This window comes from Pongo pygmaeus, chromosome 6 (assembly GCF_028885625.2).
Source record: "Pongo pygmaeus isolate AG05252 chromosome 6, NHGRI_mPonPyg2-v2.0_pri, whole genome shotgun sequence".
Classification (NCBI taxonomy): Eukaryota; Metazoa; Chordata; class Mammalia; order Primates; family Hominidae; genus Pongo; species Pongo pygmaeus.
In genome coordinates, this window is record NC_072379.2 from 83,250,557 (window position 1) to 83,267,167 (window position 16,611).

The 16,611-nt window shown below is 43.3% G+C and overlaps 2 protein-coding genes across 8 annotated transcripts in view; one reads left to right on the forward strand and one right to left on the reverse strand.

Annotated features, from left to right (window-relative positions):
• Window positions 1-1,876: 1,876 nt before the first annotated feature.
• Window positions 1,877-15,430, reverse strand: PEG10 (paternally expressed 10). Its single transcript, XM_054495787.2, is given in 3 exon segments — window positions 1,877-7,073; window positions 7,076-8,250; window positions 15,195-15,430. Coding segments are annotated over 3 exon segments (2,355 nt in total). The 5' UTR covers window positions 15,200-15,430; the 3' UTR covers window positions 1,877-5,898.
• Window positions 15,431-15,495: 65 nt separating this feature from the next.
• SGCE (sarcoglycan epsilon) overlaps window positions 15,496-16,611 on the forward strand; it is a 70,880-nt gene continuing 69,764 nt past the window's right edge. Inside the window, exon 1 of one of the 7 annotated variants that reach the window (XM_054494457.2) lies at window positions 15,496-15,801. In XM_054494457.2, coding sequence (XP_054350432.1) covers window positions 15,693-15,801 — 109 coding nt within the window. In that variant the 5' untranslated portion in view covers window positions 15,496-15,692. The remainder of the gene's footprint in view (window positions 15,802-16,611) is intronic. The other 6 variants (XM_054494458.2, XM_054494455.2, XM_054494451.2 and 3 more) reach the window with 6 other exon arrangements.

Genomic DNA, 16,611 nt, shown 5'->3' on the forward strand with positions numbered 1-16,611 from the left:
CTTCCAGATTCTTCTTCATGTACAGTTGTCCCTTGGTGTATGAAGGTAATAGCTTCTAGGACCTCCCTCCCTGCCAATAGTAAAATCTGAAGATGCTCAAGTCCCTTATATAAAATCCATAGTATTTGCATATAACTTATGCACACCCTCCTGTATACTTTAAATTATCTCCAGATTACTTGTAATACCTAATGCAATGTAAATTATATGTAAATAGTTGTATTATATTGTTTATTTTTATTTTTATCGTTGTATTTTTTTTTTACTTTTTTTTCTGAGTATTTTCCATCTGAGGTTGGTTGAATCTGTAGATGTGGAACCCGAGAATAAGGAGTAAAGGGTGGAGATTGGGTGTTTACTTAATTTTTCCAGGAAAATATGAGGTGGTTTGGGTAATGAATTCATTATCAAATCATTTATAGGTATGTACCAAATATGTTTCCATTCTGTTGTGTGTGTTATCTTTATTAATTTAATTCATCTTAGATGTATTAGTTTACCTTCCTCATACCAATAAGTTCTTCTTCCTTCTCATAGTCCTTATGCAATTCGTTAGCGTATTTTTTGAGGTATGGATCAAGAGTGATTCGTATCCTCATGAATATTTAATTGCCTTTATGTTTTTAAAAGTTGTTTATTTTCCCATTGTTGTATAACATTTTGTACTGATGATTTATTCAAAAGGGCAACTCAGAGTTCCAATCAGTGGAATATGGACCTCTTTTAAGATTGACCAAATGAATGTACATTTGTGTTTTAACATAGCGTGGTCATCATTCTAAACAATTGTTTTGATTGTAATTGTTTTGATTGTAATTGTTTTGATTGTAATTAGTTGTTTTGATTAATTGCTAGCATCCACTACACTAGATAACAGGGTGTCTTTATTCATTTCCTAAAAGGTTTCAAAAAATATTGCAATTGTTATGTAAAATAAGTTTATTGTTCTGGACTAGCTTTGTCATACAGCTGCATAACTTAATATAATCTTGAGGCTGAGCACCTTTTTTTTTTGTTTTTGTTTAATCACGTGGATTATGGAAAGAAGTGGGGCCCAGATGGGGAGGAGTCTAGGTGTAACAAATTGGAATACAATGTTTCCATTTTCTTTCAACTTGATTTGGCTAATCACTTTTGTATCAGGTTAAATTGTAAGAAACCCCCAGGGCAGGTACTTAATAACTCAGTAGTTCTTGGCCGAGGACCCTCACTCCCAATTCTTCAAACCCACCCACCACCCTGCACACGATTGGAGTTTGTGAGCTCTGCTTGATGGATAGCTACTCTGGTAGCCTGCTTCTAAGGGTAGACAGTTTTTCTTGTGTATTTTCATTTGTTCTAGATTTTTCCTTTTAGTCACTATCTTCCCAATAAACAGTCACATTTATGTGACTATCATGTCATATGAACCCAGCAGCCCTTTGAAACTCTTCTTCTATGTCCTAATACTTCATAATTAATGAATCTCAAGTATTTAAAGTAAAACTGATGTTAAAGTTTGTGATAATAGCAACCAGAGTTGCTATTAATTGTGTATCTTTATTTTATATGTTAAACTTTTGCAGCTGGAATAACTGATTTCCTAGAATATTCTGGCTATATAATTCATACTAGGTTGTAATCAATAATGGTCTTTATACCACCACCCCACTATCCCAAACTCAATTCCACCCCTACCCTACCCACCCTCCTACCTCCCACCTCCCTACCTCCCTACCTCCCTACCCTTCCCACAATCCCACCCTCCCCACAGCCCCACCCTACTCTACTGTCCCCACTCTTAGCCTCTCCCACTCTCCCTACTCTCTCAGCCTTCTCCACCCTACCCCACCCCATTCCCTCGATGCTGGTAGATGCTGAAATGATCAGGACACAGTTTGCACTTAACCACTAAATCTTTATTGAGTTTTTATTGTAACAGCAATGCAATATTAGCAAATAGAGAGCAATATAGAGTGAAGAGAATACAGCAATAAAGTTAGAAGGAGGGGTAGGGGTAATGGGGTTCAGTGGTAGGAGGAGGGCTACTGACAGGGGTAAAAGCAAGGGTTTTTATTTATCACTTTTATAACTTCCATGAAAATTTACCGCCCATCATTGACAAGTTCATTCTAGCAGTAATTTATCAGAGGGCACTCATCCTCTATTAAATTATTAATCTAATCACCTTTGAACTTTCTCCCACTAGGGTTTTTATCCATGTCCAATTCGCTCTAAATAAGTTGGTCTCCCTGCAGTTCCCTCCAAGTTTATTTGAAATCTTTAAGGACAGCAATTATAGGGTAAAGGGTCACAAGTAAGTACACATGTCCACTTATAGCGATATCTAATACATAATATTATTCTAACATTCTAAATAACCCCACCCACTTAAAATTACTTAATAGTCCCTCCCACCCTAAAATGCTTATGATTATATATCCCCTATTACTTAAACTTGATTACACAAAGAAATAAAAGCAATGCAATTTCCCACAGACCAATTCAATACCATTCTACAATCTAAAACAACAAAGAACTTTCAGTCTCATCAGATGTGCGTTCTCTCTTTAGATGAAAATGTAGCATGGTTCCCGCAGGGCTCTCCATTTCTGCCCAGGTCTTTCCAGCAGGTTATTCTCTGTTGTCAATCTTGGAGCTGTCTGTATCTGATGTGAGATGTCTGTGGTAGATGACAACTGGATCAATTCAGAAGTCCAAGAGGTACCTGCAAACTTAAACAGAATTCCAGACTGCACCATATAGATGTGGCCCTCTTATTTTGTGCACCTGCAAATTCACTGTATTACTTCACGATTTGATCAGACTAATTCTCCTTTTTTCCACTAAGACAAATACCTCACTGTCCAAACTAAATTGACCCTTCATAAATGTATGTAAACTTTCTCTGTTTCAACATCCTAGCATGATAAATTTAGCTAGTTCTCTCTAGGCTTGCCTATCAATGGGAGCTCTTAGATCTTCTTCCTTCTTGATTTAATTAACAATGTAAATTTGGGCCAAAAGTCAATTAATTAATTTTGCCAGTTTGTTTGAAAAACTTGACTACTGATTTTGCTTACTAACTCATCTATCTCCTTTATGTTTTTTATTTTGCTCCCTTTCTAACTTCTTTAGATATCAAATTCCATTGATTTTTTCCTTTCTTATGAATAAAGTCATTTTTGTTGGAAAATGCCAAAAAAAATTTAAAGGATCCAATTAACATAAATTTGATTAACAACAAAATAAATCAATTGAGTGAAAGGAAACTTAACCAAACTTCGAAACTATAGAATAATAAATTTAGAATTACCTATCCTTAACATCTACATTTATAGATAGCATATATAGCAATAGAGCATGGTACACACTGCCAAAAAGTTAATCACAAGCTTTAGTAAACAGCCAAATGTGGATCAGGGACTTTCTGAGTTGTTAACCCACAGCAGCATATTTTCCCTGATCGTTCTTGTTGTTGGCAAACTTCTCCAGACTTTTGCTTGCAGTGGTGGCAAATGTCCATGTGCACATGCCAGGGCTACAGACAACGGCCCATTTCTAGGCACCCTGCAGCTTGAAGATCAATTGACAACTGTAAATTTGACACAAAACAACTTGAATTCAAATGTATGGAGGATGAATTGATACTTGAGGTAAACAGAAGTGACGCTTCAAAATAGTTCAGAAGCACAAATGCACCATTTTAAAAGTAATTACTCTAAAACACATGAGTGATTGACAAGCTTTCTGATTCCATTGAAGGAAAAAAAAGTCGTTTTGGATTAAATAGCCAATTAGGTTTCTCTTTTCAAATTTTATGTCCTTTTATATGATTTTTAAAGGCCCAATTGATAGAATTGAAATTATATATGTTAAAATTGAAGATGAACAGGATGAACTATTATACAAATGCTCCAGTTCTGAGGAGCCTCTCATTCACAGCGTTGTAAGAAGTTCACAGTAAAGGAATATTTTACACTATGTTACTTATCATTTTTACTTAGTTTAACTCTAACAATAAGAACTGGATAGTACTTTGTAATTCAATGGAAATTTTTGAAAGCCTAGTCACCACTTCAAAACACTTACACTAAAAATTATACTAAAAGTTTTAAGTATTTAAACATGCAAGAATAAGAGCGGATGATAATGAACATGTAAAAGATGATGCTGATGAAAAGTGAAACTTCACCATTAGACTCCTCTTCATGTCAGGCAATTTGAGATGTACACCATGTTGTTTTCTACTGCTCAAACTGTGTTTTGGCAATTAAAGCCTGCCTCTTACATCTCTGTGTGTGGCAGCAAAATGGAGTCTCAGCAACCAGGCAGGAAAATGACACAAATCCTGCAGCAGGGTCAATGGCAGTAGTAAAGAATTAAACAGAAAAACAAAGGTTAGATAAAACAGTTCAAGGTAGTAGCAAGGGACCAGGCTAAAGGAAGTCAGGCAGTCCCAGGTTAGCACAAAGCTTCCAGGGGACACCAGAGGTGTCCCTGGGCTGAAGACAACTCTTGTGTTGTCTGTTGCTTTGAGTCCTTTGAGTTGCTTTCTGAGGCTTTTCATCCATTGGCAGCTTCACATCAGCTCCATCCCCTAGAGGGACGTTTTTCATTATGTGGATTCTGATCCTTTTGAAGTGGTTACCATCAAGTAATGTGGAGCTCACTAAGGAAGTCCACATCCTCAAGACAGTGTCCACAGCCCTAATTCCTCTTCTTCAAAGATGTCCCTTCTAGGCATAGGAGCGTGAATCTGGGTGCTAAATCATTTCTCCTCTCTCCACACATCCTAATGCTACAGTCTAATGAGGGGACTGAAGATGAAATGCCCAGATGCATATGGAGGCAGACACATGGATAGATTCTTCCAAAACGTCAGCTGGTGCTTTTCCAGCCAATTAACAACACTCATGAAAATTCTTTCTGAAGTACCAGGACAAATCTCTTAAGAGTTGGGTATGGGATTTTGGAGTCCTTTTGATCTGCTACTCTTTAGCCCTCGAAGGTGATTGAGAGGTGGTCACATTTCATGAACATCTAACACCCCTGGAGCCACCAGTAATCTCTGGTTACCAGGTTTAATGCTTTGTGGAAGCCATCATGGCATGATGATGGTAAGGTGTTGTGTCAAAGCCGGAGTCATTGGGTACATGTGATTTGCACCATGATGTGAAGACACAGTCTTAACATGCAAGAGTCCATCTGAGAGAGCACTTTCTTTTCAGGCCTGAGATGTTTCATGTCACAAGGGTTTTTGCCTGCTCCTGGGAGAACCAGTCGAGTTGCTGCTCCTTGAGAATTAACAGAACCATGGAAATGGAGTTTGAAGACGGTGAAGTTTCTAAGGGTGCAGCGAGAGGATCACGGAAGCCTTTCCACACTGCACCGACAATTTTGGCTTCCTTAATAAGGCCTCGGTCCTCCAGTGATTTAAAGAGGGTACCGAAACCGCAAGAAAAGTCATGTCCTCCTCCTCTTCCTTGTCTCCCCCACCATAAAGAAATCAGCATTTCCTGCGTTTGTATCAGCTTCTCTGTAAATGTTAAACAGCAAATTTGGCAGCCTATAATTTAGATGGTGATAGAGGTTTTGGCAGGTAAAACCCAGACTTCCAGGACTGGCTGGAAAGTAAACTTATTAATTATTTTAGTTAGATTGGCAGTCAAGGTGGAAAAATGAGAGATCATTTATTGGCAAATACTCTGTTGCTCTCAGAAAATGTTGAAGGTCTTTTGGTGCTTTAGGATGTGTGCCAGTCCAGGGTGGCCCTGACCTTCCATAGCCGTTTCAGAGAGGATGTGCCTCAGGTGGCCTGAAGATACAGTAGCCTAAAATTTAGCACACAGTCACTGATTGAGAAGCTGAACAGGAATAAATTTTGAGGGCAGAGATCCTGAAGGACATGACAGGTATTTACAGGGTACTGTAAGATGGAGGCGGCGGCGGTGGTGGTGGTGGAGGCGGTGGCTGTGGCGGCGGGTACTGTGGTACCGGAGGCTGGCGGTACCAGTGTGGATTCCAAGTGATCATCACAGGTACATATAGTGATCTTCCTTGTCCGTCTCGTCCCACTGGGTACCAGGCGAATCCTACTGGGTAGGTCGGGTACGCGGCATATGTGGGGTATGTTTGGTATCCAGGTATTTGAGGTACGAATTCAGTGTACGTTGCCAGGTGTGCTTGGTCTTCTAAATTTGGAATAGATAGGCGAGGATACTGATTCTGGATAGTAAAATTGTTTGGAGCTCGGCAATCATAAGAAACTTGCAGTTTCCACCCCCTCTTCACCTGGAGAACTTGGGCTCCATTAGGTGCAATCGTTGGAGTAATTAGCCCATCTTTTACATTTCTTGCCACAAAATCTCGAAGAGCTGCCATTTCAGGTTCGGACAGTGAATACACATGTCCGCTGGGAATACTGTGTGCTCCAGGTATCATTTCTATGTGAGGGTCAGCCAGGCGGTGATCTGGGTAGACGTGCTCATCTACTGGAGTGTACACATTCTGGACATAGTAATACCTCACTGGTTGGTAAACTCTGTATCCATCTACTGGATAATAGAGTGGCGGTTGTGGTGCTGGTGGTGGCAGCGATGGTGGTATTGGAGAATACATCCGGCAGTGGTAGCGGCAGTATTCAGAATCAAAGACGATAGATCGAGTGCTCCATGTAATGTTGGGATCATGTGTGCTCAGCCAGCGAACCCCTAGGACGACAGGGAAGAATGGAGACTGAGTCACATCAAATGACAGCACCTCACGGTGATCTCCCAGGTCAACTATCAGGTCGTGAGTTTCGTGGACAACTGGGCCCGATGCTATGGGGCGCCCGTCAATTGCTTCCACAAGTATTGGCCAGTCCTTGATTCTTAGAGGAATTCCATTTTGAGCAACATATTCGTGATCAATGAAGTTGCCAGAAGCACCAGAATCGATCATGGCTCGGACGAACAGGGTGTGTCTGCCCGGAAGATGAATCTGGAGCATCACTTGCAAGTGTGGAGATGAGGCATCATCTTGTGGGGACCTTATTATTTCTGGCCCGGTCGCTGAAGGTCCCTCTACAGCGGGGCCGGGGAGTTTCCCGCCGGCGAAGACTTTGAGGCCTTGGCAGGACAGTTGTCAGCGTAGTGACCTCCTGTTCCACAGTAGAGGCACAGGTTCAGCTTTCTGCGTCTTTCTTTTTCTTCCTGGGTCAGGCGCATGCGGGCACCTCCCACCGGCTCGGTTGGATCTACCTGGTGGTGGCTTGCAATGTGAGGCAACACCAGTGCCCGGGGTGGCGAGCGTGGCTTGCGAGCTGCAGCAGCCCTGGCCAGCCTTCTCTCAATGTGAATGCACTGCCCAATCAGAGCAGACAGCGACTTGGCGACCTCGAGGTGGGAGAGCTCCTCCTGAATGTGGTCGCTGAGGCCCTCGTGGTACTGGTCAATCAGCGCAGGCTCGTTCCAATCCAGGTCCTGGGCAATCATCTGGAAAGCATTGGAGTAGTCGATGACAGACCCCATGCCTTGGCGCAGGCGTCTAATCTTGCGTTTGGCAACCTCTCGCCTCTGAGGGTCTTCAAAGACATGCTTCATTTCCATCATGAAAGCTGGGTAGTTGTGCATCAGGTAGTGGGAGCGCTCCAGCTTTGCTGAGGCCCAACGGGCAGCACGGCCGGTCATCATGCTTGTCACGAAGCAGACACGGACACGATCAACTGAGAAATCCCTGGTGCTCTTTTCCATGAAGATCTGGCACTGGGCCATGAAAGGAGCCAGCATGTCTGGGTTGCCATCGAACTTCTCTGGGAGGTCTTCTGGGCACTCTTCCTCTATTGGAGGGGGTGGGGCAGCAGCTGCTGCAGCACCGCGGAGCTCGATGTCATCATCCTCATCCTCAGGGGTGGGTTCCACTTGCTCTCGAAGGGTGGTGTTCTCCTCTGTGAGCTTCTGCACCTGGCTCTGCAGGTTGTTGTTCTCCTCCGACTGCTTCATGACCTTCTCTCTTAAGTTGTTGATCTCTTCAGAGAGCTCGTCTCTTCTTCGTTCGGTCATGTTGGGGACACACGCACTCTTATGGCCGGTGTGCTTGGAGTTGTTGTTGTTGTTGTTGTTGTTGGGGGGAGGGGGAGGAGGAGGAGGTGGGCAGTCGGGACCCAGGGTGACGGTTGGGGTGGGAGGAGACCTCCCAGCTGTAGCTTCACTTCTGTGGGGATGGAGGCCTGGATCCTGGCCCCCTCTTCCACTCCTTCTTTTTTTTGTTTTCAAAACCCGCTTATTTCTGTAAATAAAGATAAATGTATGTATAAATCCAACTTATACATTCAAAGCAGCAAAATGCAGACACAAAGGATTTGGTATTTAAATTATCCCTTGCTCTATGTGCTTACATTAATAATTAGTGAACAAAGAAAATAAACTCTCAAGATAAAGTTATTAATCAGCACCATAGATAACAAAAAGCAAACTACTTTTTGATGTTCAAATGACCTTGTCTTCCTCAAAGGCCACCTGTTCATTATGATTCAACAATAAATTATCAACAGCATGCTTACCTTTATAAACTATAAAAGAATATTGAAACCCTCTAAACAAGTAGTTTTGTATTCAAACACAGCAAGAAACTTCAAGGCAAACATGGATACCAAATCAATTATGCAAATTAAAGCCAAAATAATAACTTTTGTTATTAAAGAAGCCAGGCCAAAAATAGTTAATACTGTAACCAATAGAATCTCATTAAAGCAAGAGGGGAGTATTAAAATCACAATGCGTGTATTCATCAGCCCTGTGGGCAGAAGGGTACTCTGGCCAACTGTCACAACCCTATTCCACTGCCACCGAGAAGGTAACTGGTTATCAAATCAAACAACCACCACCACAAAAACCACAGGACTGCCTAAATTACTTTTCTGACCATAATTTAAATCCCCCAAGAAAATTCTCTATAGGACAGAAATGGCACTAAGCAGCAATATGTGTATGTCAGTTTCCCTTGTCATTATGCAGTCATTCAAGAAATACTAATTGATGCCTCCTAGGAAAAGCTATAAAATGGGACATTCAAAGAAGCCCAATAATAGTATACCTCAAACTAATTATGAGGAGTTAATTAAATAGTGCAGGTAAATTATGTAGTGAGTATTCAACAACGGTTAGCTGATATTAACAAAGTTATTAATCAGAAAATAGAAAGGTGACTATCTGCGTAAAGAGAGTAGGATTAAAAGAGGGAGGGGCTGCAACCATAGCAACATGGGCATGCATTTCCCACCTAAAGATATTTACTTTTTTAAAAATACTGTGTTGGTCAAACAAATTCAAGGCCTTATTTGTCTTGCAGGTTACCAGTTTGCAATCCATAGTTTTTAACCAAGATTTGTCAGCATAGCCCCAAATGAAGGTTTGTAATATTAAGGTGGGACAGGGCTGCACTCCTAGGGGGTGAGTGGATGTGTGTGGGGAGGTGGGGGTAGGGTGTGTGTTTAAGCATTCTAATTATGAGTGTAATGACAATAAATCACACACATAAAAAATCCTGACACAGTGTTTGCCTGTGTACTTCCTGAAAATACGGTTAAATGCATTTAGAATGATTTATTTTAAATTTTATTAATAATCTCAAGTCCCATATTTGGAAAATTTAAATATATAAAAAGTTTAAAACATAATATGTAAAAGTTTAAAAAAGTTTAAAAAACTTTAAAAAGTTTATAAAACTTTTAAAGAAAGTTTAAAAAGTTTATAAAACTTTTAAAGAAAGTTTAAAAAGTTTATAAAACTTTTAAAGAAAGTTTAAAAAGTTTATAAAACTTTTAAAGAAAGTTTAAAAAGTTTATAAAACTTTTAAATAAACAAAAGTTTAAATACATAACTTGGTCCTCTCTGGATACTCACTATGTGATTTACCTGCAAAAATGGATACCAAATAAATTACATAGAATAAGGCCAAAAAGATACACAGTTGGTAATTAGAGAAGTTAGGTGAAAAATAGTTACTATTTTCAACCAATAGAGTACAATAAAAAAAAAAAAAAGAAAGTGGTAATTAAACATGCTGCCCAGCCGCTGGCTGTAAAGAAATGCTCCTTCCTCTCCAACTCCTAAACCCTTTAGGTACTTCCCATGCCCCAATGTCACCACCCACAGATACTATCCCTGTGTCCTTTGCAGTTGGTGTAGCCTCTCCAAGGAGTGGCTATACAGCAAGCAGGGTCTTTAAGAGACAGGGAGTAGTGTGACATTTTAACAGTTTTAACCCCACTACTTAATTACTTTAGTAACTTAGGCTACAAAAACAACAAATAATTGACATTCAAGATAAAATATTCAAGTTTAGAAAAAATTAGAAAACACAATAAATACATCATAACTCGTGACATTCAGTATCATTTCCAACTCCTTAAAGACAATTGTATTGGTGACCCTGACAATATAACATCACAAGATAATGCAATTTTTCCTTATTAAATTAGGAGTTTTCATGTCCCATTAACAAACAACTAATAATCATAAGTAAGGTGACTAAGGTACCACTTTTGTTATCTAGACATTAATACCTTCAAAACCTTGAGACAAGACTTCCTAAAGAGCATTCACAGCATGGCCTGGTGCAGCCTGACCACTTGTCAATCACGGCCACTAAGGGGGGCTTTATTGAAGCCCAGGTCTGATGGTTTTATTATCTGCAAAAAACAGTGATGGGACAGAAATAACAATACATTAGGAAATCAGCAAATAATTACTACATGGTTTAGGGAAATAAAAGATCAATAAGAGTTAAAAATTCAAATACCTTTGGTATATAAGGAAGGTAATTTAAAAGTGAAAAGAGACCAGAGTTAAGATGGGAGGGGCTGCTACAATGGAACTTGGGGGTGCATGCCCTCCCCCTTAGCACCCTCCCCACCCCCCCCACCCCACCGCCACCAGACATTTCATTCTTTTTTATTTTTTAATGTAGTGCTGGTCAAACGAATTCAAGGCCTACTTTAGCCTGCAAGGTCACTAGCTTAAGACTTCTGACCTTTGCCAATAACAAGCCTGAGGCCTTCATATGAGGGTTGGCAAGTTTAGGGTAGGATGTTAAAAGAGACAACTGCCCAAGGAACAGCAGTTTATCCATTAAAAGTAATAGGGTAATGGGCAGGCAGGTTAACAATGCATATAAAAATGTTTAAACAGCGACTGAGGCAGCACAAGTTAACCTGGGACAAGAAGCATGTTTACTTGATTTGAATTATAGAACTATGTATGGCTCCTTAAACTCCCCCCTAGTAGGGGCTGCATTGGAGGGGAGGAGGGGTCAAGAGGTCCCATTCCTGAAAACTGAAAGGACAAACTGCATAAAGCCATGCTGCCTAGGACAGATGCCATCTTTACATGATAATAATTTCAGTTTTAGTCTTTTTAGGAATTAAATACATTTGGTTAATTATTGACTCCTCACAATAGCTTGGAATAATTTCTATTCCACAAACACACCAAAGAGCAATAGTAGCCAAAAACCATAAATAAACATCCCATTAGGAAATGACATCTCATTAAGCAACTCCTAGTTGCTTCATATTTTCAAATGTCCAATTTTTTAGTACTATCTTGTACTATTTATGAAATGCAAATTCTCTTAATATGCCTGTTATTACCGTTGTTTTGAACCTCTTTAATATGCAAATATACAATATCCAAAGAGGAGGGGGAATTACTTAAAGCTGTAATTATGATAAGCACAAATTTTCCATAGATTGTGTACTTGTGGTGGGGAGGGGGTATGTGACAGAGATTTTTGGGAACCAAAGCCCCCAATTCCTCCCCTACCAAAGTCCTGGCTCATGATTTGTAATATATGGAACCAGGTTTTAAAATTTCTTCATTCAGCTAGAAACACAATTCTTACATAGTACATCTTACTGGCAATCAGTTATAAATTTGTTTTATACAGATGTTTAATTATGCAAGCTGAAACAATCTATATTTTGTAATGTGACCACTTTATGTTACATTACACAAACTTTAATACCAATATGTACCATTAATAATCCACTTGCCCCAAATTTAAATTAGCTTTTTATGAAAAAAGCTAATTATTTGGAATAACTAGCTTTTTATGAAAAAAGCTAATTGTTTGGAATAACTAGCTTTTTATGAAAAAAGCTAATTGTTTGGGATAACTAGCTTTTTATGAAAAAAGCTAATTATTTGGGATAACTAGCTTTTTATGAAAAAAGCTAATTATTTGGGATAACTAGCTTTTTATGAAAAAAGCTAATTATTTGGGATAACTAGCTTTTTATGAAAAAAGCTAATTATTTGGGATAACTAGCTTTTTATGAAAAAAGCTAATTATTTGGGATAACTAGCTTTTTATGAAAAAAGCTAATTATTTGGGATAACTAGCTTTTTATGAAAAAAGCTAATTATTTGGGATAACTAGCTTTTCATGAAAAAAGCTAATATTTGGAATAACTAGCTTTTTATGAAAAAAGCTAATTATTTGGAATAATTAAAATTAATTTAGTTGTTTTGTATTATAATTACAGCTTATATCATTGGAGTTTAAAAACACATACACTTTTTTTTTTATTCTGTTAAATGTGAGAGATAACGCAAACAAGGCAACCCAGGACAGCAAAGCACCATAGGAAAGGAGCAAATCAGAGGAGACCTACAGACACCAAACAAGACACTGAATAAACCAATTTACTCTGGTCATTTAACACATATTTAATGAATGCCTACCATGTGCAGGCACAATTTATTATACATAGGCAAATAGGCTAGGGTTAATCACCTAGAGATCCAAGGAAAACACCCAGCTTCATAGGCACGCAAATAAAAGCCTTATCCTCACTCAGAGGCCAAACCAACAGCACCAATTTTGTATCCACCAAAACATCCGATTCCAAAAGGTCCACTAGTGCCTCTAAAAAATCTTAAATATGAAAATATTTTTAAAGTTTTTAAAAATAAATTGTTAAGTTTTGGTTTTCATTTGCAGTAAAAACATTTGGCTAAATTGCCTTTAGAGGCACCAGCCAAGTCAGTTTACAAGGTCCCTTCATAAGCCACTATCAGGAGTTTAAATTGTGGGATTATGTTATTGAATATATGCAAAGAACATATTAAAAGTGCTCACAAATTCCAGTTATAATTATTATTGTTAATTGTTTTATTTATTATTCTATTAGGCTCTAGTAGCCAAAAAGCAAAACCGACACAGCAGAGAAACCGCAGGGGGGCGGGGCTGTACAGCCAGGGCTCAGGCAAGGAAGGTGCGCAGGTGCAGAGGACAGGCGCCTGAAGGGAGGGGCTGAGGGTTCACACTGCGCATGTGTGCTGGCGGGCTCTGAGGGAGGTGGGACTATAGGCCAGCCAGGCAGAGGCAGGCTTAGGGAGGGGCCAAGCCTTAGAGAGGCGGGGCCTGAGCAGGCTACCTCAGAGGAGGTGGGCCTGGGGAGGCGGGATCTGGGTGAGCTCACCTCAGAGGAGGCAGGCCCAGGAAAGGCGGGGCCTGGGCAGTTCACCTCAGAGGAGGCGGGCCTGGGAGAGGTGGGGCCTGGGCAGTTCACCTCAGAGGAGGAGGGCCCGGGAGAGGCGGGGCCTGGGCAGTTCACCTCAGAAGAGGCGGGCCCAGGAAAGGCGGGGCCTGGGCAGTTCACCTCAGAGGGGGCGGCCCAGGAGAGGCGGAGCCTGGACAGTTCACCTCAGAGGAGATGGGCCCGGGAGAGGCAGGGCCTGGGCAGCTCACCACAGAAAAGGCGGGGCTGGAAGAGGCGGGGCCTGAGCAGCTCACCTCAGAATGAGGTGGCCAGAGAGAGGTGGGGCCTGGGCAGGCAGGCGCTAAGGAGCTGGGAGGAGGGCGCATCTAGAAGGCACGCTCTGGGAAGGCGCGCTGCAGGGGAGGCGCGCTCTGAGGAGGCGCTGTAGGAGGAGGCGCTAAGCACCGCAGAGAAGGCACGCTAGGATGGGCGGGGCAGGCCTGAGACTGGCTGCTACAGGGCTGCAGAGTATCTGCACGACCCCCGCCCCCCGCCAGAATCCCCCCTCCCAAACCCCTCCCACCAGCCACCAAAGCCAGATTCATTTCATGCAGCAAGAGCAATCCACAGATCCAATTCCCCCGCCATACTCAGCAAACCCACAGTTTCCACAAACTGTTGCTGGACGCTGATTCGTGCCGCCACAACTACACCGCCACTTCAATCAAGCACAAGTAGGCAGGCAGCCTGCTCTGCCATCACCAAAAGATTCCCATTTCCACTCCAATCAGCGCCCCTCCACTCCACTGCTATAGCGGGAATGGTGTGGGCAGAATGTTAAACACTAATTTTTGCCCGGGGCTCCATTTTGTCTACCAGCACCATCATGCAGAGAACCGTCCTGCAGAAAAATAGAGTGGGAGCCATTCCAAAAGGTGAAAGGGTGGGGTCCTGCTCCAAGAAAACAGAGAAATTGTACTCCGCAGCTCATGTCCCACTACGGCTGCTTTATTTGTAGCGCAAACAGTCTGCAGCTCCTGTACCTCTGCAGCTCTTACCACTTTGTAGTGCATCTTAGCTGTGAATTGTTCCGCAGCTCATGTACCTCTGCAGTTCATGTGCCTCGCAGCGCAATGAAGCGCTGTTGTCGGGCTGGCTAATCGCATCGTTTTTGTAGCGTTTTTGTAGTGCTACTCTTCTGCAGCTCAGATTTTGCAGCGCGTGTAAAGCGCAATTCAGTTTTCTGTCTGCAGCTCCTATATCGCTGCTCCTCGTTCTGGATTGTAGCGCCACTGAAGCGCCCATCCGTCAGTTTGTGGCACATAAAGCGCCCATCAGTTCATAGCGCAATGAAGCGCCAGTTGTAGCGCCCATCAGTTTGTCGCCCGCGTGAAGCGTGCTTGTAGCGCATCTGAAGCGCCAGTTTGTAGCGCATTTGAAGCGCTTATCTGTTTGTAAAGCATGGCACTTGGTAGCGCATTTGAAGAGCAAATTGCAAATCGATCTGTAGCTCCTGACCGTCTGCAGCTCATCACTGTCCGCAGCTCATCTCTGTCTACAGCCCATATCTGGACTTGGTCCTGGAAACCCAAGCCTTGAAGGCTTGGTTTCCCCATTTGTTTTGGGGTACAGCCAGTGAAGGCGTGACAAGTTTTGCGTGGAGACATTCTGGGGTGCTACTCCATCTCCCGCAGCTCCTGATAAGCACGGGGAATGAACGTGATCTTTAAAAAAAAAACGTCCTCACCGCATACTCACCACGCGAGGACTCCTCTGCGAAGACAGGAAGGATGGGGTCCCACACCTGAGCCAGGCGCGGTCTCCACTGGGTGCTCCGCAGCCCGGAGTGGCTCCGGACAACAGCTCGCTCAGCGGACCTTTCGCCAGGCTCGGTGGACCTTCTCCGCTGTTCTCCTCAGGGCGCAGTCAGGTTTCTTCGACACACACCAACCGAAGTTGAAGCGCGTGTACCAGGAGCGCAGACTGCGAGCCTTATATAGGTTGCACCGAGGAGGGGGGCGCCAAATCCCAGCGTGCTCCGCGGGCTAGGGGGTGGAGGGGGGTGCGGGGGATGGGGGATGGGGGTGGGGGCGGTGGCCACGCTACAGTGGCCCGCCGCTAGAGGGAGTACGGGATTACCGAGGGGGTGCGGGATGCTGATGCTGAACTGGCCAAGCTGGGAGGGAAGAAAAAAGGGAGGGGAGGGGAGAATCGAGGACGGACGGACGGCCTAGCCAGGCCAAGAATGCAATTGCCCCGGTGGTGGGAGCTGGGAGACCCCTGTGCTTGGACGGGACAGGGTCGGGGGACACGCAGGATGAGCCCCGCGACCACTGGCACATTCTTGCTGACAGGTTAGTGGCCTGCGCGCGACGTGGAGGTCCCGGGGCCAACAGGCCGCCGCCTCCCCCTCCCCCGCTCGGGTTCCGGGCGCCTGGGCGCGCCCTTTGGGCAACAGCCTCTCTTTCTGTCCCGGACCCCACCGTACCCCTCCTTCAGTACACCCTGTACCCCATTTCCCCGGCCCAGCTTCTCTCTCCCCAGGCTTGACCCCTGGCCTTTTTTCTCTCCGCGCCCCCGCGGGCCCCTCCCTGCTCTGCGGGCGCAGAAATTCCATCTCCAATTCCTGTTCCCAACATCCCCCTCCCCGCCCAGCCCCAGGGTAGTCCTCTCCCGATCCCTGCAGCAAAGAGCTGGGGTCGTTGCCTGTTTTTCTGAGGGGCCCGTTTCCCCGCGATTGGGCTCTGCGGCCGGGATGCGAGCCAAAGGAAATGGGTGTCAAGCTGCGTCCCCGCTACACAAACACATCTTTTTTCCTTTTCTTGATCGTGATAGAGAACACAAAAATGTGACATTTAAAACACCGAATTTCCCCCTCTTGCTAAGTGCATTTCTCGGTGGCGGAAATCTCGGTGTTCTTCGGTTTTACGGAGCAGGGAAGCGGAATCATGAAATGCTGGGAGCTAAACAGGGCGTTCAGGTCAGGGTTAACCCCGGCTGGAGGCCAGAGATGCTGCCGTACCGAGTGCGCTATTTCCAGAAACCAAAACCAATTTAAAACAGCTGTGAATGCTTCCAGTGTGTTTGGCGGGCTTTGAAGACTCCCTGCTACGGACTTTTGGTGGCGATTACGAGGTTTACACAGAGACCTTGCTTCCCTTGCA